General features: G+C 40.3%; 1 protein-coding gene across 2 annotated transcripts in view; it reads left to right on the top strand.

Annotated features, from left to right (window-relative positions):
- The window catches only part of TFEC (transcription factor EC), a 205736-nt gene that overhangs the window by 158476 nt on the left and 21174 nt on the right, over positions 1–26086 (top strand). Inside the window, exons 3-6 of one of the 2 annotated variants that reach the window (XM_054023771.1) lie at positions 3292–3543; positions 5260–5355; positions 24985–25099; positions 26004–26057. In XM_054023771.1, coding sequence (XP_053879746.1) covers positions 3292–3543; positions 5260–5355; positions 24985–25099; positions 26004–26057 — 517 coding nt within the window. Of the gene's footprint in view, positions 1–3291; positions 3544–5259; positions 5356–24984; positions 25100–26003; positions 26058–26086 lie in introns of those variants that run through there. The other variant, XM_054023780.1, reaches the window with a different exon arrangement.

The raw sequence follows: 26086 nt of genomic DNA on the forward strand, positions 1-26086 counted from the left end.
ATCACAAAAGTAATAGTGTTGATGTAATATACTTAGACTTCTTAAGGTGTTTGACTTGGTACCACACAACAAAATTAGAACAATATAAAATGAACATGGCACACATTAAGTGGATTAAAAACTGGTTTACAGATATGTTTTAAAATGTAATTGTAAACAGAGAATTGTCATTCAAGCAGGTGTGTTTCCAGTTTGGTCCTGCAGGGCCTGATTCTTGGCCCTACGCTATTTAACATTTTTATCAATGTCCTAGAAGAAAACAAAATCATCACTGACAAATTTTTCAGTTTTAGAAAAATTGAAGAAATGGTAAATAACGAAGAGGACAGGTCACTGATTCAGAGTGATCTGGATCACTTGGTGAACTGGCTGCACACAAACAAGATGTGTTTTAATACAGCTAAATGTAAATGTATATACCTAGGAATAAAGAATGTAGGTCATACTTACATGATGGGGGATTCTAGCCTGTGAAGCAGAGACACTGAATCATGATGCATATCAGCTGAACACGAGCTTCCCCTCTGATGTGGTGGCCAAAAGAGCTAATTCAATCCTGGGATACATAAAAAGGAGCATAGAGGTTATTTTATCTCTGTATTTGGCACTGGTGCAACCATTGCTGGAACACTGTGTTTAGTGCTGGTGCTCATGATTCAAAAAGGATGTTGATAAACTGGAGAGGGTTCAGACAAGAGCCATGAGAATGAGTAAAGAATTAGAAAGCATGCCTTATAGTGGTGGAATCAGAGCTCAATCCATTTAGCTTAGCAAAGAGAAGGTTATGTGATGGCTTGATTACAGTCTATAAGTACCTATATGGGGAACTGTTAAAGATTCTGTGTGTAGTTCTGTTTTTGTGTCCCATTTTTCACAAAACTGTCTCTCCTCTGTTTAACTCAAATTAGCCCCAGGGCTTGCAGTCTTCTTTTACCTCCCTATCAGTTCTCTGGAGCAGCCTAGGTTTGTAGCCCCTCCATCATCTCAAGCCCTTCTGCCTCCTTTCTCCCTGTTCTCCTTCCCTTATAGCTGGGCTTGTTTTCTTTACTGGTCTTAGCTGTGGGTCTGTGTCTCTGGCAGTTCTGTGCCAGTGTGCTCAACCTGGTTGCCTCTCAGTGAGGAAGGTGCTCCTCTCTCCTCTGCCTATGTCCTGTAAATCCCATTACAGGAACAAATATTTAATAATGAGCTCTTCAGTCTAGCAGAGAAAGGTATACACGATCCAATGGCTGGAAGTTGAAGCTGACAAATTTAGACTGGAAATAAACCATAAATTTTAATGGTGAGTGTAATTAACCATTGTAATAATTTACCAAGGGGTGTGGTGGATTGTCCATTAGTGACAATTTTTAAATCAAGATTGAATGTTTTGGGGAAAGTTTTATAGCTTGTGTTTTACAGGTGGTCAGACTAGATCAGGGGTTGGCAACGTTTGGCACGTGGCTTGCCAGGGTAAGCACTCTGGCGGGCCGGGCCAGTTTATTTACCTTCTGACGCGGCAGGTTCAGCTGATCGCGGCCCCCCACTGGTCGCGGTTCGCCATCCCAGGCCAATGGGGGCAGCGGGAAGCCACAGCCAGCACATCCCGCGCCGCTTCTCGCCGCCCCCATTGGCTCGGGATGGCAAACTGCGGCGAGTGGGGGCCACGATCGGCTGAACCTGCCGCATCAGCAGGTAAATAAACTGGCCCGGCCCGCTAGGGTGTTTACCCTGGCGAGCCGCGTGCCAAACGTTGCCGACCCCTGGACTAGATGATCATGATGATCCCTTTTGGCTTTGGAATCTATGAATATTTCTTGTGAATTAAATGACTCCAAAATATATATGAATATACAACAGCTATTCATAGGATGTATATATTCATAACTTAAAATTATAGGATCGTCTAAACGGCATTCTTAAAATTTTACAGAGATGTTCTACTGAAATGCAATTTAATGTCTTTAAAGCCTATATCACGTACACTATAGCAATGTAGATGTATATTTGTTATTGCAAATCTTAATCTTTTTATATGCCTGAAAAAATTAGTTTATGGGAGCCACAATTAAAATAATTTGCAAAGTACCAGCATAACACTATTAAAATAAAATAAATGCTGCAATATTGTACCAAAATACAGCTAATTTAAATGCAAAACACTTTTTATGGGCTATTTGTCTGTGCTGATATATGTTAGGGGAATTAAAAAGAAGTTTATTTAAGTAGAGTGAAAAAATAGAGAAAATAAGGGCTGCAAAGCGAGATTTACTACTGTGTAAGAAATATTAAACATGCCTGCACAAAGGCCACTTGAGGAAAATTGATTACAAGAAATTTGTGACTAGTCATACTGTGGCATAGAAAGAGAGCCACAGGGCTGAAATGACAGTACAGTTTGTGGTGGTTGAATTGCAGGAATGTGACATTGATCTGAAATGGGACCCGTTTGAAGTAGTAATTGTCAATCTGTGCAATTAAAGGATGGCCCAAAGTCTTACTCAATTAGCTCTTTTGGCATGACCACTTAGTTTATAAAATCCCATCGTCTTCAAAAATTGTCATTCTTCAAGTGGAGCCTGTAGAAGACGGTTTGGTTTGGGGTTGGTTAGTAGCCATCAAGGATTGTATCTGAAAATTTCCTTTTGCAAAAATACAAAAATGCCTCATTTAACAGACTGTTCTTACTACAAGGTGAGCCAATCAAATATACTATGAGATTTGATGAATGCATGCTGCTGTTTAATTACCGAAACACAGTTAGATTACATGTTGGTTTAGATTCTGTTTATTCATTGTGACACGTATAAAACAATATTTTTTATTGTGCATGCATGTTTAAACATTTGACTGCCATTTTTTGCAGGTATGGTCAGTGTTTTCAATTAGAGATGAACAATGAGTTTGAAAAAAGGAAAGAAATGTACCACAGTTACTCTGTATTCTCAAGATTATGTATAGTGATTGTATTTCTCTCCCCTCTTTCCCCCGTCCGGTCATGTAAACAAATTATGTAGCCTTAAGGAAGGGGGAGGGGAATAATGGTATGTGAAGTATCTAATTAATGTATAAGGGAGTGAAATCTACCAAAGATTGAGATTTATAATAATTCTACAATGCTGATATAAGGGCCAGATCTTCATCTGGTTTAAGTCAGTGTAGCTTCATTAAAGTAAATGCATCTATTTACTCCAACTGAAGATCTGGCATTTTATGTTCTTCTTTACCACAATTAGATTATAAAGCAACATTATGTATAAATAATTGTATTGATAAATATAAACTTCAAAAATTATTTCCTTTTCCCCACAGGTACAAACACACTTGGAAAATCAATCTAGATATCACATTCAGCAAAGCCAGAAACACCAGGTGAAACAATACCTGACACTTGACACCAAGCTCTCCAGCCAAACCCTCTCACTGTCCCACTGCCATACAGTCCAGCCTGCAGGAGCTACACCCGTACCAAGAAACGGACATATGCCTCCTGTCAGCGATATTGGCGCTCCAGAAAGTCCGGTTACCAAGTTACTGGGTCTTGGAGGACAACATGAAAATGTGGTATGGCATGTATGTTTAAGATACAGGCAGGGCTGAGGGAAAGTATGGGAGAATGGTGGTTATCTTGCACACCTTGTGCTACTTGTGAATAATAATTAAATGTATGTGTACCAGTTCTTTCCTGCAGCTCATCAGTGTTCCTTTTCTTATGGCCTTACTTTGCAGCCCTTGTTCACCTGTGTACTCTTTGCTTACACAAGCAGTCCCATTGAAGTGTGTGGATTCTGAATGCCAGTGTGACTAGCTGCTTGCAGGATCAGACACTTAAACTTTCAGTATATACCTGGATATTTTGTATTTTCAGAATGCATGTCAAATGCAAAATCTGACAGTAGTATATTACTGTCCGTTTTTTGAATATGCACCTGAACGTACAAACCCTTGTTATTTCTGTCTAATAATATTATTTCAAATATATAATGCAGTTAAACACCAGATCAGACTAAATTGTAGATGCAACAACCCACTCATTAATTTTTCAGTTAATTGCTGTATTTTATATAGGCCCAATCTTCAGCTGGTGTAAATCTGTGTAGCTCCGTTGACTTCAGCACTACCATTGACTTCAGTGGAGCTACACCTAGTTACACCAGCTGAGGACCTGGCCCGTACATCTTATGCAGTCAGATATAGATCATGTTGGTCTTCGGTACTTCAGTAGATTTCAAGAGATGTTGCATACTAGCAAAAGGAGAATTCATCCAATGGCATAAGAAAGGGAGCAGCTTTATCCCATGATGGGATTTAAATAGAACAAAGAAGACTGACAAATATGCTGTTACCACAGTGTGAAATCCTTTCCACCTACATATGTCCTGAGTAGTAGAGTTCTATGTCAGTGGAGTGTGAAAGGGCTGGGGAAGTGGAATCCAGTACCCCAGTGTAGGGACAAGCTCCCCTTGTACAAACCCTCATAACATGAGTAAATCTTATCTATAGACAACAGAATTAGCAACAGTATTTGACTATGAGGCCTTCTTCAGGGCTGCTTTGTTAAGAAAACAAGGCATCTGTGAACCAATCCAGACGGTTACTCAAAACTCAAACTGAACCCAAACTGAACTTTTATGGAGGTTTCAAAAAGTATTTTAACTTTTTTTTTCTGTTTAATTATTCATCAATATCACACGTTTCAGCAGTTTCTGATTCTGGCTTAGGACCAGACAGGCTGTTCTGGATATGTGTCCAATCTTTGGAATGAATATCTAAACTGAGGTGCCATGAGTTTGTGTGCTTCAACACACAACACATTACTCAACCTGCTGAATTTTGGCAGCAGCATTATATGCTGCAGCATGAGTGACCCGGATTCTTGAACAACCACAGATTCCTGGCAGCCTTCCTGGACCAGTAGACAAATGTGTTACGGATGTGACACACTTGAGAGGGGTTGGGATTGATGGTCACTAGTTACCCACAACCCTTCTAACATCAGATCTTGATGTGACAATGTGGTAGGCTCAGAAAGGGGGAATGGGTAGAGGGCTGTTGGTATTCAGGGAAGAAAGTAACGTAGTGAACCACAACCACTTTTACTTTACTCATGGGAACGAATATACATAAAAATCCTGCACAGATAGTAAAGTTTGTATGAGGCTTAAGAATTTGATCTTTGTTTTTAATTCACTTTTGTTGATTGTAGTTTATTTTCTCTTTAGTTTCATATTATCAAAAATATGGATCGTCATTAATAGTTTATTATTATTATTTTCTTAGATGGAGGAGGTTATTGATGACATCATCAATATGGAATCAAGTTTTAATGACGAAGGGATAGGTTGCTCCGAAGCTACACTACTAATGCAAAGAACTGTAAGTATTTTATGGACTTTAATCCTGCTACTGGTAATATAAATTTGTGATATAGAATTGAATTGTAAACTGTAGTTTGAGGGAATAAGCAGTTTTTTCAAGTGGTGAAATTTCCTCCCCATTGTCCTGAGTTATTTGTCTTTGTGCCAGGAAATGCCATAGGGGTTGAGGGAATCCACAGCCCCAGGATGTGGCCAGGATAAGGATAGAGGGTTCCAGCACAGTTCCTCTATTGCTATTATTGTAGACTCTGGGATGGAATAGTATCTTCAGCTCCTCAATACCCCTATGCAGGGGTTTTATGACTAAATAGATCCATGAAAGCCAGCATAAAGTCTCCCCCACCCCACCCCCAATAGCATGCAAGGAGTTCAGAGATCCTCAGTGTAGCAGCTACTCCTACACGCTACTCTGAAGGGGGAGAAGGTGGGGTGAGCTTTATTTGTTGCAGAGCCCTTTGAGCTGACCCTCTAACAAGGGTAAACAGCACCCATATGGAATAATAATAAGCACTGAGGTAAGAATACTATCCCTTGGATGAAAAATACCAGTTGAATAATAATATTAAAGCAATAGACTCAATTTTTAGAAAATGTGATGAACAGTCTGTTTACATTGTCAGATGTGTTACAAGTTTGAGGAAGGAGAGTGGACAAAATTTGGGTAGTAAATAACATAGAGCATTGTGTATTTGGGGAAATAATTTGAGTGTGCAAACTTTACTTAAGATGTCATCTGTTTTCTCCTCTCAGCCCCGACTCATGTTGTGATCCTTATTTCCAGACTTCACCCTCAAAGTGATAGCGCCCAGATTGGCAATTAGAACTTGGAGTGAGTGTTCAAACAGCTCTATGCCAGTTACAGAGTTCAAATTCTTATTTTATAGCACGTTGTAAATATGCAGAACACTTTACAGATGGTGCTTGATGAGCAGAGTTAATACTCTAACTCAGATCAGTCTGATGAACAGGGGGAGCCTTACAGTTGCAAGATGGTATGGAGGGATGGTCAGTGAGAGTGTAAAAGGCTCCATGAAAAGTGGGTTTTCAAGCAGGATTCGAATCCTTCTTCAAAACTGAAGATTTTTCATTAACTAGGTATGCTAATTCCAGCCTCATTAATGTTTAGCTTCAGTCATGAAGTACAAACTCTCTGTGCATTGTCTACTCTGTGCATTGTCTACATGGCTACTCCCTTCTTGCAGGTGCAAGTCAGCATTTTGGTTTTAATCTGTCAAATACTATGGACGAGTTTTCTTTTAGTTACACTGTTTTGACACCGCTGCAACTCCACAGGGCCAAACAATGCCATTTAGCAGCTGGCTCCTGTTGGAGAAGATGCTGGGAGGCCAGAGAGGGACAATCTCTTTCTGAACAGCCCGGTGTGTGTCCTTTAGGATAGTACAGCCTGCTCCCCATGGAGCACCTGGCTCTGCCTCCTACCTGCCCCCTTTGGGTGGTTAGATGACAGTTCTTGAGTTCTTCAGGTACACTATTGTCCAGCATCACGTAAAACAGAGGAATATATTATTTTCCTGAGTTAAAACATCTCTATATATTTGGTTATGTTATAAAAAGATGCCCCAGAGACAGGGAGGAGGGAGCAGCCAGGATTAAAATCTCAGGATTTTCAGTTTCCCAGAAGAGGCAGGTATCTCCCACACTAGCTATCATCTTTATGCCCCAAAGCAGAGGGACTTCAGTTGTGCACGGTGTGACAAGGAGCAGTAAGGGAGAATCCTTGTGCCTTCCCCTGTGCTTCTGCACAAGGGCCTGACATAACTCTTACACTGTTGTCAGATGGATCAGAATCAGGCCCTCGGTGACTATGGGCCTGGCTCACTTAGTGGTCTCCCCTCTCCTTATACTCCACTGCGGCAGCTGAGATCTACAGAAACATTAGAGACACACTTTAGATTTGTGCTCCTATGTCATTGTCTATGGTTCGTTCCTCAGTTCTGGAACACATTCCTTCTTACACTCTGCTAAAACCCAGCTTGTTAGGTTTCCACATACCATGTAAAGCTCACCTTTTCAATGAATTTTGGCTTCACAGCATCTAATCCATAGACCATTTTCTTTCCTAATCGTTCTTAGTGGATGGTTGATGTGGTTGGGGAATTTGTATTGCTGCTCATTGTGTGTATTTCTAAACTGATGTTTGTTTTAGTTGGATGCATCCATATGTCACTTAAATGATTACATTAAAGTCTATGGGACTATGTATGTGAATAATTGATCAGAGGTTCATAATCTTCCCCTTAATTAATGAATTATAGTTTTGGTATTAGTAGGGTCAGAAAAGTGAAAACAGGAACATACTTCTTCCATCTTCTTCCTGTAGGTGCTCATTGCAGTTCCACCTGTGCTAAAGCAGCTGGTCATCTGGCTTTTACTGAAATTTGGTCTAAATTTCATTGTATCAGAAAACCATCTATTCCTGGCCCCTTGATTAAGAACTACTCAGAGTGGAGAATGCACTAGCTGTATTTCTTCTGCACTTAAAGTGTCTACTTTAGATCAGAGGTATCTTTTATCACCAACTTTTTAAATCACTTATGCAAAGAAAGATAAGGGGACAGAGAACATTTAGTCTAGCTGCCTCAATACTTATGCAAGTATTTGTAGACCCCAGTTCTGTCTCTGACCATGAAACATTGGTTTCAAATAAAGCATATCTAGTACTATCATCTGTTACTCAAAGGAAATGTAAGACTAGAATTGTTTCAGCAGTACTACAGCAATGAAAGAATAACAAACCCGAAACACCATTTTGCTGATATAATCTAGAACTTCAATTAGAAAGACAAAATTAAAAGTCAAACAGAATATGATCGAGTCTCGTTTTTCCATAATCATGAGGATCCAGTATGATGAGACCTGTTATTCTGACTGTTATTAGTGTCTCCAGGCCCACCAACAGCAATTCCGGGCCCCAGGACAGAACAGTCAATGGGCCCCCTAGAAAGGGTCGCTGGGGTGGGGAGTCACTGCTGCTGCGCATCATGCAGGGCAGGCTGGAGACGGGCCCCATGCTGCTGCTGGCCTGGTGTGGTGTCACCATGTGCGTGCGGCGCTGGACCACATGTGGGGCTGGTGCACGCACACACAAGCCGTGCCTGCTGCTGCTGGCTGCGCTGCTGGGTGCGCTCTTCCAGCACGGTCAGGGCTTCCACATGCTCACCTGGCTGCCTTCGGCTCCGCTGGTACCATCCTGCGCATACCTAGGAGCCCTGCAACCCGCCCGGGTGATTTAAAAGGGCCCGGGGCTCCCAAGCCTTTTTAAATCACCAAGGCCCCTGGAAAATTGCCCCCTTTGCTCCCCTCATGGGCTGGCCTGAGTGTCAGCTCTAGAAAATAACTTGAGAAAGAGCAAGAATGACTTTTTTTAGATGGAAAAAACTTGTCAATTTTTTGACCACCTCTAGTGCTGAGCAAAGCCAGCAAAAAAAGCCTTAAAATATTCCTTCACAAATTGAAATGGCTTTATTTTGTGTCCACTTTTTCTGTGAATATTCTAGTCAATTAATTTGCTAGCAGTAATATTTCCTGAGAACAGTGAATTATAAGCAAATACTGGAGAATACTGGTGAAAAGCACATTTTGAATTCGGAATTATACATATTTGCACCAGAAACATGATTGTAGGAATTATGCTCATTCATCTAGGGAATAGAAACAAACCATGTGACCTAGACAAATTTAACCTTGTTCACTGATTACTGAAAACAACCTCTTCTCATAAAATCTACAAAAAGTGCTTGCCCAAAATATTCATGAATGAAAAAGAGGTTTAATACATCAGTTCTACAGTTATACCACAAGACTCATGGCCAAAATCTCTATAGGGGCTTAAGAGTCTATCTGCCCTCTCCAAGATCTTCAGCCTCAACTCTGGGTCCTTTAAATTTAATCTTTCTCTAGGGCTTCCAAGTGAGCCCTGTCCACTTCTTGGGGAACCTGGACCCATCCACTACTCCAGGTTCCGACCCAAGAACCCAATAAACAACAAACAGATACTTCTCAATTCAACTTACTGCTGCTACTTCCCTAGGCCTCTTTATCTTCACCCTTACTTTAAGGCCAAAGTTCTCAGCTGCCTCTCTCTCTACGCAAACCCAGTCAGCAATAAACCTTGGCTAATCCTCATGCTCCTATAACCAGAGAGAAGCATACTTCTTTAATCCTCTGGTGTTGGCCAGGGACTGGCCTACTAGGGCCCTGCATCTCCTTTTATCTGAGTCTGCTGGGCTCTGATTGGCTGTTGGTAGCCCTTCTAGCCCTAGAAGGACCAGGCCTCTGTAGTTTCAAGATGGCTGTTCCAGTGAGGCTCTTCTAGGTCAGCCTGGCAGTCTTACTTTTTGTGCACCTTTTCTTCTATATTGTTGCTTTCTTGAGTGGGGTGTATTAGGACTGCTATGCCTTCTATAGGGAGCTGCAAAGGCTAGGTACACCCTTTCACAAGGGGATAATACACATGTGCAGAAAAGAACAACAGAACCCACAAAAGTGAGCTAATGTGTTACAACCCATTAGGCCACCTGTAAAAATTGCTTCACCTTGCTAAAGAGAGAGGTAGCTGCAGTCTCACAGGGGCCTGCAACCACTGGAAGAAAATACATAGATGAGCCTTGTAGCCCTTATAGGGAAACAATTGATTAAGCAATTGTCAGTTGCCTAGTGGCTCAATCCAGGCTAGTCCTTGTGATGTTGATAACCTGCAAAGCAATAGGAATGTTCTGTATGGAATAATCTTACCCTGACCGGGGTATGGACTAGATGACCTGATAGGTCTTTACCAATCTGTAATTTTTATGACTATATGTTAACAGCAATGGATAAAAAGCTCTCATTAAATCTCTCTGAACCATGATGAATGCACAGTGCTATCTATCTGCAAAATCCCATTGCTATCACAAGGTCTTTGAGGTCACAATTGATCATCATGGCATTAATAATTTGTATTTAATTATTTGGCAAATACTGATGGTTACAATTTGGTAATTGAATGGATTACAAAAAATTACAGTCTGTCCCATTGCTAGAAACCACACAGAAAAAAATATCAGGATATTTCTCTGAGTACTTTATTTAATAACTACGATGATCATTCAGGTAGGTATCCTTTCTGTTAAAAGGTGCACAAAATAATGCTGGAGTAGGCAGCCCAGTGCTGCATATTGTATGTGTAGTTTTCAGTCAGTAAGCACTGATGTCATTGGCAATTTTCATAAACTGCTAGAGTTCAAAGCCATTCTAGAGAAAGGGCCAGAGTAAATATTAACAGCCCTCTTTGCTTACTGTGGGTAACTTGAAAAAAGTGCATAACATCGATGTGAATGCTTTGTCAATCACATTCTACACCAGATTAGTCTTAAAGTCCAAGGAAGACTCAAAGTTCACCTTGGTACATAAGCTTCAGCATAGCTCTCCTGGATATTGTTTACAAGATTAATGAAAGAGAAAAATGAAGGAGAAAGACCAAACTATTGATATTGTGGAAATAATAGACTCTTCAAAAATAAAACTGGTGAGCAAATATTTTCTTTGTCTTTCTCCAATAATTTTGACTTTAAAAATATATAAAGCATGTGGATCATGAGATACTAATCTTAGAACAAACAAGATAAAGTACTGGGTTAGAAACTGTCTAATATGTATAGAACCAATAATGCAGTTTGTTAATTTAGATTGCCTCAGAACTGTTTACTGCAGCAATCTTTGAGGAGACCTCTCTTGATATCAGAGAGGACATTCTCTTCTGTTTGTAACTGAGCTGCCAAAACAAATGTTTAGTACCAGTTTTTCATTAGTTATACCAGTCTGAAGCAGGACTCTGTGGATGAAACTCATTCATGGTGTGGAAGACTGGTACACAGCTCTCTGTCCGAGTCAAACGCTTCATAAGGGCTGCATGGGGGTTATTTTGAGGAAGTGGCAAAGCAAGGGTGCCTATGTATCCAACCTGCCACAGAATAGGTTTTTATAACAGCTCTACAGAGGCCAGTACAAAAACTAAAATGGGTGTATTCCAGGCGAGGGGATACAGGTCCACCTCACAGTAATCAGACATCACTTCATTAGTTTGCTTTGAATTCACATTCTCAGGTTATCTTTGCACCCAGAAGGGCCAGGAACATTTTAAAAAAGGATTTAAATGTATAGTCCAGCACACAACTCTACATCAAGGAGTTTATTCCACACCAAATTCCATAGCTGTACGGGATACATGAGGCCCGGGTCTTTTTTGGCCAAGCCTTTGGCTAGACCATGGACATTTATGTATATGGTAGGTACTAACATTGCTTCTGGCCATATACCGTATGTGGGAATCTGAAACTAGTTCATTTTTCTCTTGTGAATAATGAACAAGCTTGCGGCTCATTATTCAAAGATAAAAATAGCCAGTTTTCATACATAATATATCTGAGCGTTAAGTACCAGGTCAAGCAGTGTACAATTATTAACCAGGTTAAAGATAAATGTAGAAGGTGCTGGAATTTGTGCTGGGTGCAAGTACAGAGGACTGAAACTTGGAGCACTTGCTAATTTGATGTTTTACACGGCAATAAAGAAAAAAGGAAAAGATATAGTTTTTATTAGTTAGCAACAAAGCAAGTTTATTTCCCAATATACAGTGATTGTCATTTAAAAGTCAGTATTTTTAATAAGTAATTATTTAAAAGTTTAATTACTGGAGCACCTTTAACATCCAACTGCAAAAGGGATCCCTAGGCCCTGTAAATATTCATAGTAAGAGAGAGCTTTTGTGCCAGAGAGTTGACAGTCTAAAGCAGTGGTTCTTAACCTGGGGTGCATACCCCCTCTGGGGGTGCGAGATTCCATTTCTGGGGGTGCGAGACATGCCAGATTTTTTTAGAAGGTAAATCATAGAAAACACAAATTAAGCACAGGCACATAAGTACAACTACTTAGTTTCATCAAACCTATGTATTTATTAACATTATACATCATACATTAACGTTTTGTCATCATCGGATTGATGGACTACCAAGACATTTTTAATGATTACTGCAATATACAAACAAAAAATATATCTAGGTTTAAAGAACTGACCTATTTCAATGATTTTTGATAAGGGGTGCGAGAACATATTTTGATTTTTGATAAGGGGTGCGAGAACATATTTTGAGAACGAAAGGGTTGCAGGCTGCAGTAAAGGTTAAGAACCACTGGTCTAAATAGACCAGACAGACAAAGATTTGGGCAAAGGGAATATTGTTATCTGTGATCTTACAGAGTGAGTGTATATATATATATAGAGAGAGAGAGAGAGGTTTACTGAGTTTTCCCAGGTGACACAGCAATTCTATGACAAAACCAGAAGTTGGACTCAGATCTTCAGAGTCCTGTTCCAGTCCTGTGTCACTAGACTATATGTCCCATCTATATATCCCTTTCATTGTGTAAGCACTTAGCACACACTAAGCCAAATACTGAGAGGTATTTCAGATATCCCGATTTCCCCCCTCTATTTAAAAATAGGAAGTATTTCTGACATTTCAGATATTATTGTATAGTAATTGTATGAGCAACAATTCAGTCACTAAAAAGCAACAGAGGGTCCTGTGGCACCTTTAAGACTAACAGAAGTATTGGGAGCATAAGCTTTCGTGGGTAAGAACCTCACTTCTTCAGATGCAAGTAATGGAAATCTCCAGAGGCAGGTATAAATCAGTATGGAGATAACGAGGTTAGTTCAATCAGGGAGGGTGAGGTGCTCTGCTAGCAGTTGAGGTGTGAACACCAAGGGAGGAGAAACTGCTTCTGTAGTTGGAAAGCCATTCACAGTCTTTGTTTAATCCTGATCTGATGGTGTCAAATTTGCAAATGAACTGGATCTCAGCAGTTTCTCTTTGGAGTCTGGTCCTGAAGTTTTTTTGCTGTAAGATGGCTACCTTAACATCTGCTATTGTGTGGCCAGGGAGGTTGAAGTGTTCTCCTACAGGTTTTTGTATATTGCCATTCCTGATATCTGACTTGTGTCCATTTATCCTCTTGCGTAGTGACTGTCCAGTTTGGCCAATGTACATAGCAGAGGGGCATTACTGGCATATGATGGCATATATAACATTGGTGGACGTACAGGTGAATGAGCCGGTGATGATGTAGCTAATCTGGTTAGGTCCTGATAGTCACTAGATAGTTATGGACTAAAGTGCAGAAAAAAATCAATGTATGTTTTGAAATTCATATTCATACTCCAGAGATTAAAGCCAACAGTGTCACCTGGTTACACTGAACAAACAAGAGGTAAATGATAAGGAATGAAATACTTTGTTTTTACTTTACGAATCTGAATGAATAAAACAAATTACATTTTACATAATACATGAAATGGACAATCAAAATGGTTCTAACTTTAGACTTCCTTCCACTTAAAGGATACAAGTGATACCAGTGTAAAAGCTTTATTAAGGCCCCGTCTATAGTTATAATTAGAAAGAATTAGCAAACGCCGTTTTTAAGTAGAAAGGTGCTAACATACTTTTCCTGAATAAGGTAGACCAACAAGAATCATTTTACAAAATTGTGCTATAATTTAAGGTCCAATATTAATATGATTTAAGAGGTGTATCGTTAGGGTGTAAATGTGAATGACAGAATGTCCTAACATTTAACATGCAAGCACTGCAATTTAGATGTCATCTGATGTATTAATTTCTATCAAGCAGAAATGGAATTTTACAATTGCAGGTATTGTTATGATACAGTATTCTCAAGAAGACGGACCAAACGAGTATAGCTATTAGAGATACATGTGTTTGTGGAAGGTATCTATTCTTAACATGTATGACTCCTCCTCAATGGATGGTGACATGCATTTCAAGGTCTAATGGAACAATGATGGCTGCTCACAATATGAGTGCCTCTTGCCAGCTAATTTTAGGATAAATCAGGGATTATTGATTTTGGCCTACTCATGTGGGTGGAAATACACCAGTGCAGATGACTAAAGTGGAATAGAGATTATAAAGAAATTAAAACTCTATTTAGAGCTGGGCTTTACTGCATTCAGTAGGACTTTACAAATGCAAGAAAACCTAGTTTATTTTGGAAAAGAAATTACCATTTACTTTGTGTTTGTATAAGACCTAGTAGAATCAGGCACTGATCCTCACTGAAGACTTTGGATGCTACTGCAATGCAAAAAAAAAAGGTAACCCGGAAAAATAGTAATGTGATCATGCAATTAAAGACTGTATTATAATTGAGGATACAATTCTGTCATGGAGATCATGGATTCCGTGACTTTCTGGGATCATTGTGACTTCTGAGGCAGGGCTGGAGCAACGGCTGTCTACCCCTGTTTCAGGAGCAGCAGTGGGGCTGGAGCAGCACCTGGTGGCCAGCTCCAGGGCTGCTGGAGCTGTGGTCCCCAGAGCAGAAGTCCCTAGGGGTCAGCCCTGGGGCTGCCAGAGCAGCTGATTGGTGGGCTGACCGCTGGACCAGCGGCCCCTGGGCTGAAGCAGTGGCTGGGGTTGGAGCAGCTGCCAGAAGTCAGCCCCCGGCAGTGCTCTGGCTTTTAGTCTCCCCCAACCCCCAGGGTATTTTTAGTAGAAGTCAGGGACAGGTTGCGGGCTTCTGTGAATTTTTGTTTATTACCTGCGACCTTTCCCTGATTTTTACTAAAAATACCCATGACAGAATCTTAACGTTAATCATAAGGTTACATTACAAGAAGTGGAAGATTGGACAAATGATCAGGGAGGAGTATAAAAATATTGCTCAGTCATGCAGGAGTGAAATCAGGAAGGCCAAATCACACTTGGAGTTGCAGCTAGCAAGAGATGTTAAGAGTAACAAGAAGGGTTTCTTCAGGTATGTTAGCAACAAGAAGAAGGTCAAGGAAAGTGTGGGCCTCTTACTGAATGAGGGAGGCAACCTAGTGACAGAGGATGTGGAAAAAGCTAATGTACTCAATGCTTTCTTTGCCTCTCTCTTCATGAACAAGGTCAGCTCCCAGAATACTGCACTGGGCAGCACAGCATAGGGAGGCGGTGATCAGCCTGTGGAGAAAGAAGTGGTTCAGGACTATTTAGAAAAGCTGGACGAGCACAAGTCCACGGGGCCGGATGCGCTGCATCCGAGGGTGCTAAAGGAGATGGCAGATGTGATTGCAGAGCCATTATCTTTGAAAACTCATGGCGATCGGGGGAAGTCCCGAATGACTGGAAAAAGGCTAATGTAGTGCCCATCTCTAAAAAAGGGAAGAAGGAGGATCTGGGGAACTACAGGCCAGTCAGCCTCACCTCAGTCCCTGGAAAAATCATGGAGCAGGTCCTCAAGGAATCAATTCTGAAGCACTTAGAGGAGAGGAAAGTGATCAGGAACAGTCAGCATGGATTCACCAAGGGCAAGTCATGCCTGACTAACCTAATTGCCTTCTATGATGAGATAACTGGGTCTGTGGCTGAGGGGAAAGCAGTGGACGTATTATTCCTTGACTTTTGCAAAGCTTTTGATACGATCTCCCACAGTATTCTTGCCAGCAAATTAAAGAAGTATGGGCTCGATGAATGGACTATAAGGTGGACAGAAAGCTTGCTGGATTGTTGGGCTCAACAGGTAGTGATCAATGGCTCCATGTCTAGTTGGCAGCCAGTATCAAGCGGAGTGCCCCAAAGGTCGTCCTGGGGCCGATTTTGTTCAATATCTTCATTAATGATCTGGAGGATGGTGTGGACTGCACTCTCAGTAAGTTTGCAGATGACACTAAACTGGGAGGAGTGGTAGATATGGTGGAGGGTAGGGATAGGATACAGAGGGACCTAGACAAATTAGAGGATTGGGCCAAAAGAAATCTGATGAGGTTCAACAAGGACAAGTGCAGAGTGCTGCACTTAGGACAGAAGAATCCCATGCACTGCTACAGACTAGGGACCAAGTAGCTAGGCAGCAGTTCTGCAGAAAAGGACCTAGGGGTTATGGTGGACAAGAAGCTGGATATGAGTCAACAGTGTGCCCTTGTTGCCAAGAAGGCTAACGGCATTTTGGGCTGTATAAGTAGGAACATTGCCAGCAGATTGAGGAACGTAATCGTTCCCCTTTATTCGACATTGGTTATGTATGTGTGTGTGTAATATTGATATATTATATGTTTCATATATGTGGTCTCCACTAAAAAGACATGTACCAACAGTTACCATGATGATATCTGGAATACCACAGTATTTCCCTAGGTTGGGAAATTAGTTTGTTTAGCAGCATTATATTTTCCTTAGAAAAGGAACTATGGTATTTCAGATACTGAATTGTGGTAACTGCCAGCTCTTCAATAGCAACCACAAAGTACATTTTTATAACATTCATGTCTGCAGCCATACTAATTCAAGCTCTAATCTCATTAGATAGCACAAATTCTTCAGGGTCAGGCATAGGTGCTGGAATTACAGGTGCAGGGGGGTGCTGCCGCACCCCCTAGCTTGACGTGGTTTCCATTATATAGAGGGTTTACAGTTTGGCTCAATTGCTCTCAGCACCCCCATTATAAAATTTTTCCAGCACCCCAGGGGTCAGGCCTGTTCAGTAGTTGGATGGGAGAGCCCTAGCAAAAGTACTGGAGATGCAGAGAGTGCGATTGGGGGCACTATGGACTTGATCTTGCAAAATGCTGCTGAGTCCTAGCCAGAGACTCATTCACACAGTTAAAGTTAAGCATGGACTGAAGTGCTGTATTGGTCTAGGCTGGAGTGCACTGTTCAGTTCCTTTCAGGATTGAGCCCTACATATGAGAACCACCATCTACAAATGAGATGAAAAACCAATATTCTGATACAGTCATTGAAGATCCAGTGACACTTTTCTTTATAAAAGCAAGAGTGTGAAGCCTTGCCAAATTCTGATTTGGTTAATTACATTCTGCTTTCATTGATTCCCCTTGCAGTTTCAGTTAGATATAGTATTATTCACTTCCAGTAATACACTGTCACTGGATGTGCCTGGTTAATCATTTCCTGTGTTAACAGTTGCTATCTTTCTCCGACTGCACTTTTTAAGTGGGTGAAATTATTATATCTGTTTGTACATATATATGATATACATGTCATTTACAAAGTACACACAGACACAAAACTGAGAGCAAGCATGTATATTTAGTACAATTAGGAAATTTTTAAGTGCTTTGGATTCATCACGTTTAATGGTGCTATATCCGTGTAAGGTCACTTCCATACACATCATTTATAATTATATCATTGCAAAAGTATTTGTGCTTTTTTGTAAGGTTACAAAGGTTTTTGTGAGGTTGAAATGCAGATTTGGAGTATATTTGGTTGAAGCCACAATGGTGTATAAACTTTCAGTGCTACATCATATAACATCATGAAATCCTGTTGTGACATACAGCATCTTAATATATATGCAAGTGGCCTGATATAATGTGAATGACGCCTAATAATTTGTACAATATTTTGGGGTATATTTTTTTCTTTTATATTTAATTCCAAAATGCCCACATTTTGGGTAACATTTAAACTAACTTCTATAACATTTAACCAGGAAACAAAATTTATCATCTCTTATTACAGCAAGAGTGACCACTCAAGGTTACAATGAAATTTCTATTTTAATCTCCTATTTGTTTGGTACTAGAATTTTCCATCCTTGGTACCATGCCAGAGGTGAATTTGTTTAGAGAGTTTCAGCAAAATCCTTTAACAAATTGTGGAATTTTCATATGGGGGGAAAAACTCCCAAAAAAACAGAAATGTGTATACATGTCAAAGGGGCATCAAATTTGTTTGCTTTGTAGATCCTAATGTGATTTAAACAAGAAGCCATATTTGAAGGAAACTAGTTCCGAAGCTTTAATACTAAGAAAACTGACAATTTCTTTTTAAGATATGTACAATAGGATTTCCTGAGGTTTTTGTTATTGTTTTGCTTTGCTTCATCTATACCTTGTAGTATTGTGGACACGTAACTGCTTTAAACTTTGCTATTATTTTTTTCTGCTCTGTTTAAAGCAGCTTCAAACACTGTGAGAGCACTGTGCAATCTCTGCTTGTAAGGATGTTTAAAATCTCTAGTAGCCTATATATCCTGATGGAGGAAGCAGAACCCCCCACTCTAGAAGAAAGCATCTAGAGTATGAATGGAGGAAGGGAGCCCTGAACCCTGGAGTTCTACTCCCATCTTTGTTACTGACAGGCTTGATAATATTTTGTATTTATATAGCATTTACCGACATTATTTCATTCAGGCACTATAACACCAGTATGTGAGGAAAATTAATATATTTATACTCATTTACAGATGGGGAAATTGGCACTCAGCGAGGTCAAACAACTTGCACATGGGCACACAGCAAGTCAGTGCCAAAACTAGGATTAGAACCCAGCACTTTCTATGCTGAGGCATGCTCCCAACCCCTTTAGTACATAGTGGATGTCAGTCTCTATTGCCTTGCAGCATGTGTAGTCACGTCCATCAGTGCAAAGTGGATATCAAATGTTATCATTCTGACCTAGTGTTTTACACCCACTTTGTGCTGAGGTAAATGTCTACATCAAGTGCAGGGTAATTCAGAATCAAACCTAGTGTCTTCAAGCGAGATCACTTTGGGTATGTCTACACTGCAATTAAACGCCCATGGCTGGCCCATGTCAGCTAACTCAGCCCAAGCCCTGTGAGTCCATGGGGCAGTTTCATTGTGGTGTAGATGATCAAGCTTTGTCTGCAGCCCAGGCTCTGTGACTCTCCTGGGGGGGCGTGTCCTAGAGCTTGGGCTCCAAGGTCCCTGAATCATAGTTTTGCTATCTGTACAAAAGGGCTAATAATATTTTCCTACCTACATTGCAGGAACATCCACCTTCATGTCTTTTTGCTTAATACAAAGCTGGCACTTAATCTACCGCCATTTTAGTTTGCTGACTTTGGGCATTGTGTGGAAACAACAATTCACTTCACAGTACTTCTATTTGATAGAACTGGTCTGACTGCTTTCATGGGTGCGGATTTCTCTGACTTTTCTTACTGAGTTTAGGATACTTTTGCTCCCTAAAATGCTGGTGGTTTTAGGGAAACTTTTACTTGTGACCTGTGGCTCCTCGTCCCACGGGGCTTATAAATTCAAGCAGGGAGTTATGGGATCAATTATAAGTCAGAATTTTTAACATCTTTTTTTGGGAGGTTAGGGTGCCATTATCTTAGTGATGGTTAGGCCCTTGCTCAAGAAGCCACCTCTTGATACTATTTTTTCTTCTCCCTGTCTGAACATTTCAGTCCTGTTTGTTTGTTGTTTATTTTGCCTGAATATGGCAGAGTGATTGGGCTAATGCTATTTATCCAATGCTTTCCTAGCGACTGACAAAGGACAGATGTCTATGCTGATTCTTTTAGGTCTATTCCCTGTCTTTGATACCATTGACCACAAGGTTTCATAGAATCACCTTGTTCCTCAGCTGGAAAATGGTAAGTTACATTCGGGTTCCACTAAAGTCAATAGAAATTTTGCCACTGACTTCAATGGGGACCAGATTTCAGTGGTCTCTCTCTTTAACGGCTTTGTTGTTATCTTTCAAAGTGGTTTTAGAGGGCGATTTGGGGCAACTGTTCATCTTCCCAAGGTGTTTCTCCACAAGACTTCTTTTAGACACTCCTTTTTAACACCAACATGAAGCCTTTGGGGAGATGGGGAGATTATTTGGACTGCACTGCCATCAGTCTGTGGATGACATGCAGCTCTGTATCTCATTTTTATCACATACAAATAGGGTGGTGGCTTTGCTTTCCCAGTGCTTCATTGAGAATGGAACATAGAGGAGAGAAAAACTGTCTGAAGTTTAATCTCTGTGAGACAAAGGTGATGTTAGTGGGTTGGGAAATGATTCTGGGCCTTTTATATCAGTAGTGGAGACTCAGGCCTGGTCTACACTACAGAGTTAGGTTGATGTAAGACAGCTTATGTCACTCTAACTATGTAAATGTCTACACTAAAATTTCACTCCAACCGATGTAATTCACACACTACACCAACTTAATAACTCCAGCTCCATGAGAGCTATGGAGTCAATGTCAATGTAGTTAAGTCGACGTAGTGTCAGTGTAGACACTGTGTTGCTTACATCGACTTCTTGCTGGCTTTCAGAAGCTGTTCCACAAAGCCCCACACTGACAATTCAATCTGTGCAAGCAGTCCTGGTGAGGACGTGTGCCATCTATAAAAGGAGCAAAGTGTAGACATGTACAAGTGATGTAATTTCTGTGCAGCTGTATGCTGACATAAGTTAGGTCAACTTAATTTTGTAGTATAGGCATGCCCTCAGGGAGTTTGTCCACCCTTTGTTGAGGTGATTGTCACTGCAGAGGTACTTTTGAACCCCCATCTGCTCTTGGGCTCTCATGTGCAATTCATGGTTAATGCATCATTTTTCATCAGCATCTAGTTAGATGCCTGTGATCTTTTTTCTCAGAGTTGGACCTTGTCATTATAACTCATGCCTTTGTGATTAGATGGTGGAGATTTGATTATATCTATATGACAGATGGCTTAACTCTTGAGTTTTAGATGTGTTCTTCAATTTAAGTCATCTGTTCATATCATCCATCCCATTCTTTGTCATCTACACATTCTTATTTAATGGCACTGGTATCTGTGATGGGGCAGCATGCTGCACTCCTGCCTCTTCCATGAACACAGACCACACTGAGACATTCTTGCTTGTAAACACCACCGTATTGTTTATATATAGTGTTTTAATTCCTCCCCAATACATAGCAGTGCCACAATACCTTAACAGACTATATCTCAACTTTCCCCAAAAGGGGTCAACGTGTCTCTGCTCAGAGGAACTCCTTTATCAGGCTCTCCTAGCCTTCTGTTTCTCTCCTTCTCCTTTCCTCTGAGCACTCCTTGCTATGCCCTTTTACACAATTTCCCTGTCAATGGGCTAATTGGCTCATTGACTCTCTAACTCCAATGTGGCCTGGTAATTAGGTACACCTCTGCCCAATTAGGCCTTCTCCAGGGCAACCTAATTAGCATTAGTTTCTTCCCCCTAACATTACTTTTTTCCCCCTTTAATGGGGGTTCTACCAGGCATCTGCCCCTCCTTGCCCCTCAGAGTCTTCATCTTGGATCCTATTACAGGGGCTATCCATTCTGCACTCACAAAAATCACATTTGGTGGGTGGGGGTTCTCCCCATAATTCTTTCTCTGCCTGTGGTCATCAAACCAAGGGCAGCCTGTTGAGCTGTTCTCTCCTCCCACCCCCATTTACACCTTCTTTGGTGATGGGCGATCATACTTGCCCCTCTGGCTCCTGGACCTCTGTTTCCATCTACTACTCTTGCCACACTACATTTCTTGCAATATTTATCTGCGGACTGGCCCACCAGATCCAAGATGGCTTTAACCACGTTATAGTCTCTTGGATGCTCATCACCGAAACCCGTATATTCTGCCTGTGCTTCCTCAGTTAAATAGGCTGCTAGCCAGAAGTCCCACATTGTTCTGGCTCCCACTGTCACCCTTTCAAAAGTAATCAAAAATGCATCAGGGTAGTCTGCCTGTTCCATCTTATCGAGTCATATGCCCTGTGCCTAGTTTCTCTTTTCCATGGTAGGACTCAGCAATTTAAACTTTGCAGGAATTGTTGCTGAACCTGGATTTGCTCCCATATAAATTCCTGACGGCTTTTTTGCTGCTCTGCCTACCAGGCAAGCAAGGACTATTTCTCTGTATGGTGCAATTGTTGGAAGGCCTTCAGTGTCTTCTACAGGTCTTCTACAGGTTTCCAGTCCACACAGATACAGGCACAATCCCAGACAAGCCTCCAGGTTGTGACAGGGCAGCATGGTGCACCCCTACCTCTTCCATGAACACACTACACTGAGATCTTCTTGCTTGTAAACACCACTGTGTAGTTTATTTACAGAGTTTTAATCCCTCTACAAATACATAGCATTGTCTTCACACTTACACACTGTATCTCAACTTCCTGACCCAGTCTCCAAAAGGGGAGGGGGTTAAGGTGTTTCTACTCAGAGGAACCCCCTGCCCTCCACCCTCCCATTGCCAGGCTTTCCTAGCCTTCTGTTCCTCTCTTTCTCTTTTCCATCTGAGCACTCCTTCCTGTAACCTTTTATATAGCTTCCCTGTTAGAGGGGCTAATTGGTTTATTGACTATTCCCAATCTGGCCTGGTAATCTGGTGCATCTCTTCTAATTAGGCCTTCTCCAGGAGAACCTAATCAGTACCAATGGTGAGCAGAGTGCTGGCTTGGTGCTAGCCCTCAGCACTCTGTTACATAACATTACAAATTATAATGTATTTCCATTACTACGATATTAATACCTGGTTTTGAATATGTATGCATAGGTGTATGAGAATTTTACTGCAGTTATTTGAACAAATCTCATTTGTTGGACTATTTGTATGTAAGAAAACTATTATTTTATTAATAGTTATTTTCTCCCCGTCATTTCACTAAAACAATAAGACTAATCCCAATAAGGGCCCGATCCAAAGCCCATTGAAGTGAATGGTAACATTCCCATTTGGAAGATTTTGGATTAGGCTGTTGGAAGTTATTGATTTAATCTAGTGTCAGGAGGCCAAATTCTGCATTAATTTACAGTAATGTAATTCAGAGGAGTCCCTAAATATACACCTGGAGCTGATACAAAATCCACTGTCATAGTTCAGTTATAGTATGACTGCAACACAGACATTGCAAACTTAAAACTATAATAAATACTTCAGTATTCTTTGGTTCACTACTCAGGAATGAAATAAAGGTGCTTAAGATGGGAATGTGCTTAGCTTTCAAATCCTACATATTAAATGTAGCTTGTTCTTGAGTAATACTCAAGTGAATTCCGAACATTCTTTAAAATTTATTTGCATTGAGAGATCAAATATTTAAGCGGATTTTCAAAAGTGATTTGGCGTGGTGATTTCTAACTGTGTTTAGGAACGTTCAGTGCTCTGAAGTGTTAGTCTTCTGATAAGGCGCTTTGAAGTACACAGGTGGTATTATTTGTATGTGTGCAACATGTGCAATGGTAGATTCATTCTACCACTGGTTATTAGGAGCATTTGCAGTGAACTGGACACTCAAGTGGAAAATCTTTAAAATTAAAGAGATTTCCTCCCCCTAGAAGATAAAGCTTCTTTGTAATTAGATACATAAAATGACTCACGAAAGAATATAGTAACACTAGCATGGGACAGATAAGCATTAAGCAAATCTTTACCATAGTACCTTAGTCCCAAGCATCTTGCAGTGAGGTACGTGCCCAACCCTAGGGAAGGTACAGAAATAGTTAATTAGGGGCTTAGGAACGTAAAGGGAAGGCAAGGGAAATCTAGAGGAGACATCCTGAGGGAAAGAGGTAGAAGAACTGGAAGTGTTTTCCCAGCCCAATCCCATGATCAAGATGCAAGAAAGAACTGGGACAATGAAGGTCTACACAGTTTAAAAGAGACTTTGTATATTAAGGACAGTTTACTTTCCCCCAACTAAAACAAACTGGTTTTGCTCTTTTCATCTACCTTTTTTTAATTTTTTTGGACCAGACTGACAAAAGCCCCAGCCCTAGTTCGTTGTACATTGGCCATGGGTGGAGAAATGCTGTGCACAGTAATTGTGTGTGCCATACAATGGCAGAATACAATACTCGGCATCTTTTCTTCTCGTTTTCCCTGTCTTATTGTCTGTGGGGCTGGCTTGAGTCACATTTGTACACAGCTTTTTTTCACATGGACACACAACAGTGTTTAATTGTAAGTCGGGTGCAGGGATAGTGAGTGATGAAGGGTTGATTATATGGGATTGGAGTCTAAACTGTTCATTTCTAGATTTCCAGATCTGGGTTTTATTTTAAAAGGTTTTAGAATTATTCAAAGAAAAGTTAATATCTTGGGGTGCTAGCAGGAATCCATAGAAACACTCTTTCAACCTTCACTCCCTTTTAACACATTTTTTGTTTTGTTTTCAAGTATCATATCACATTTCACAAAGGAAGGAACAATACAATATCATGTACAGCCAGACATGGTAGAGCTGAATCAAGGCCATTAGAATATCTGGTCTATCCTTGTCACTTTGCAAGATTTGCCACAACAGCATGTTCTTCAGTGCTCTGTTCACTCCTATTTTAAATGCAATCGGGCCTTAACCTCTTTATATTGTTAAAGCATAAACAATCTGAAATACTAATTCTGAGTTCAATGGTGTGGTTAAATTTTCACTGGGGACTAGGTAAAGACCAGCAAAGTTCTTTTCCCTTTCAACTTACCTCATGTTTGAAGTGTAGCTGCAGTAATCTTGTTATTGGAAAATAGGCTACAGTATTATTTCAAAATCAGACACCAAGAGCCATATTCTGCCATCACTCAACATACAAAACTCACATTGGCTTCTATCAAAGTTCTGCATGTGGAACAATGGCAGGCTTTGACCCTTAACCTTTAATTTTATTTAAAACAAGATAATGCAAATTCTGCTTTAGATGCATATATGCAGCTCACACTGAAGAACATGAGACATGAATATGCATCTGATAGAGAATTTTGCTCTTAGCATTTACATATGCTTTTTACCCTTTAAGCTTGTAACATATTGTGATTTTCCCCCCTATTTTTTCCTTTGTTTCCTTAAGCTGTCCAGTAGCATTTTGGATATATACAACAGGGACCAAGGATTGTCACCTTCTAATATGGGTCTTACAAATGCTTCCTGCCCATCTTCTCTACCAGTAAAAAGGGAAATCACAGGTAATATAGCTCTGGGATTTTGGCATGTAATAATTTAGGAGGCAGTGATGTTTGTTTTAAAAGTTCAGTGAACCTTACCAATAAAATATTTGTGAAATACATAGTATTTTTTGCTTAAGAATTTGAAAAGTGTATGCTCTTTCCTTTAAGGAGTTGAGCAAAGAGCAAGGGAAATGTTTACACTGTGTCCTCTACTTTAGCAACTCCGAAACAATGTGTACTCTGTCATCTTTATGAACATCATGCTTCTAGTAAACCTAATTATTTTAGGAAACATAGAGGATTCTTCCACATTTTGGCTCCTAATCAATAGCATAAATAAATTATTGCCCATTAAATTTGTTCCAGGATTGAACAAATGGCTCTTTTAAAAGCTTACAATAAGTCTATTCAAGGAGAATCTATATTAATGGATTAAGACTTTAAAAGTTACATTCAGTTAATCCGAAGAATGCTAACAACCATGTACAGTTTATTAGTGTCACTCAAAAGAAACAGTGAGTTTGTTCAATATGAATATCTTAGACATCTGATTAACTCTTGCATTATGGGATATACAAATCCAGATTCACATTAGTTTATTGTAAAGGTTGGGGGTGGGGGTTCCTCCTACTGTAAAGTACAGCAAATTGGAGAAAAAAGTACTAAATGTAATGTTCTTTCTTAGCACTAATTTTTTAAATTAAATTGCATGTTCAATAAAGTCTTAAGAAACCTGTCAGATGCACTTGAAAATGCAATACTGGTCAAATGCGCAGTCTTCTTTAGTAATGTGGGAATTGATAAAAATGCTAAAGTTGTTGCCTATAAATGTTGTCTTAATGAAAAGAGGACCTGTAGCAGGGAGAAAGTAGTAGAACTATGACCCAAGGCTGCTTTAATATATGTTACTTTCTGTCATAAGCAGATACACGAGCAATGGCAAAGGAGAGGCAAAAAAAGGACAACCACAACCTCAGTGAGTATATGTTCTACTTCTATATCATT

Source organism: Malaclemys terrapin, chromosome 1, assembly GCF_027887155.1.
Source record: "Malaclemys terrapin pileata isolate rMalTer1 chromosome 1, rMalTer1.hap1, whole genome shotgun sequence".
NCBI lineage: Eukaryota > Metazoa > Chordata > Testudines > Emydidae > Malaclemys > Malaclemys terrapin.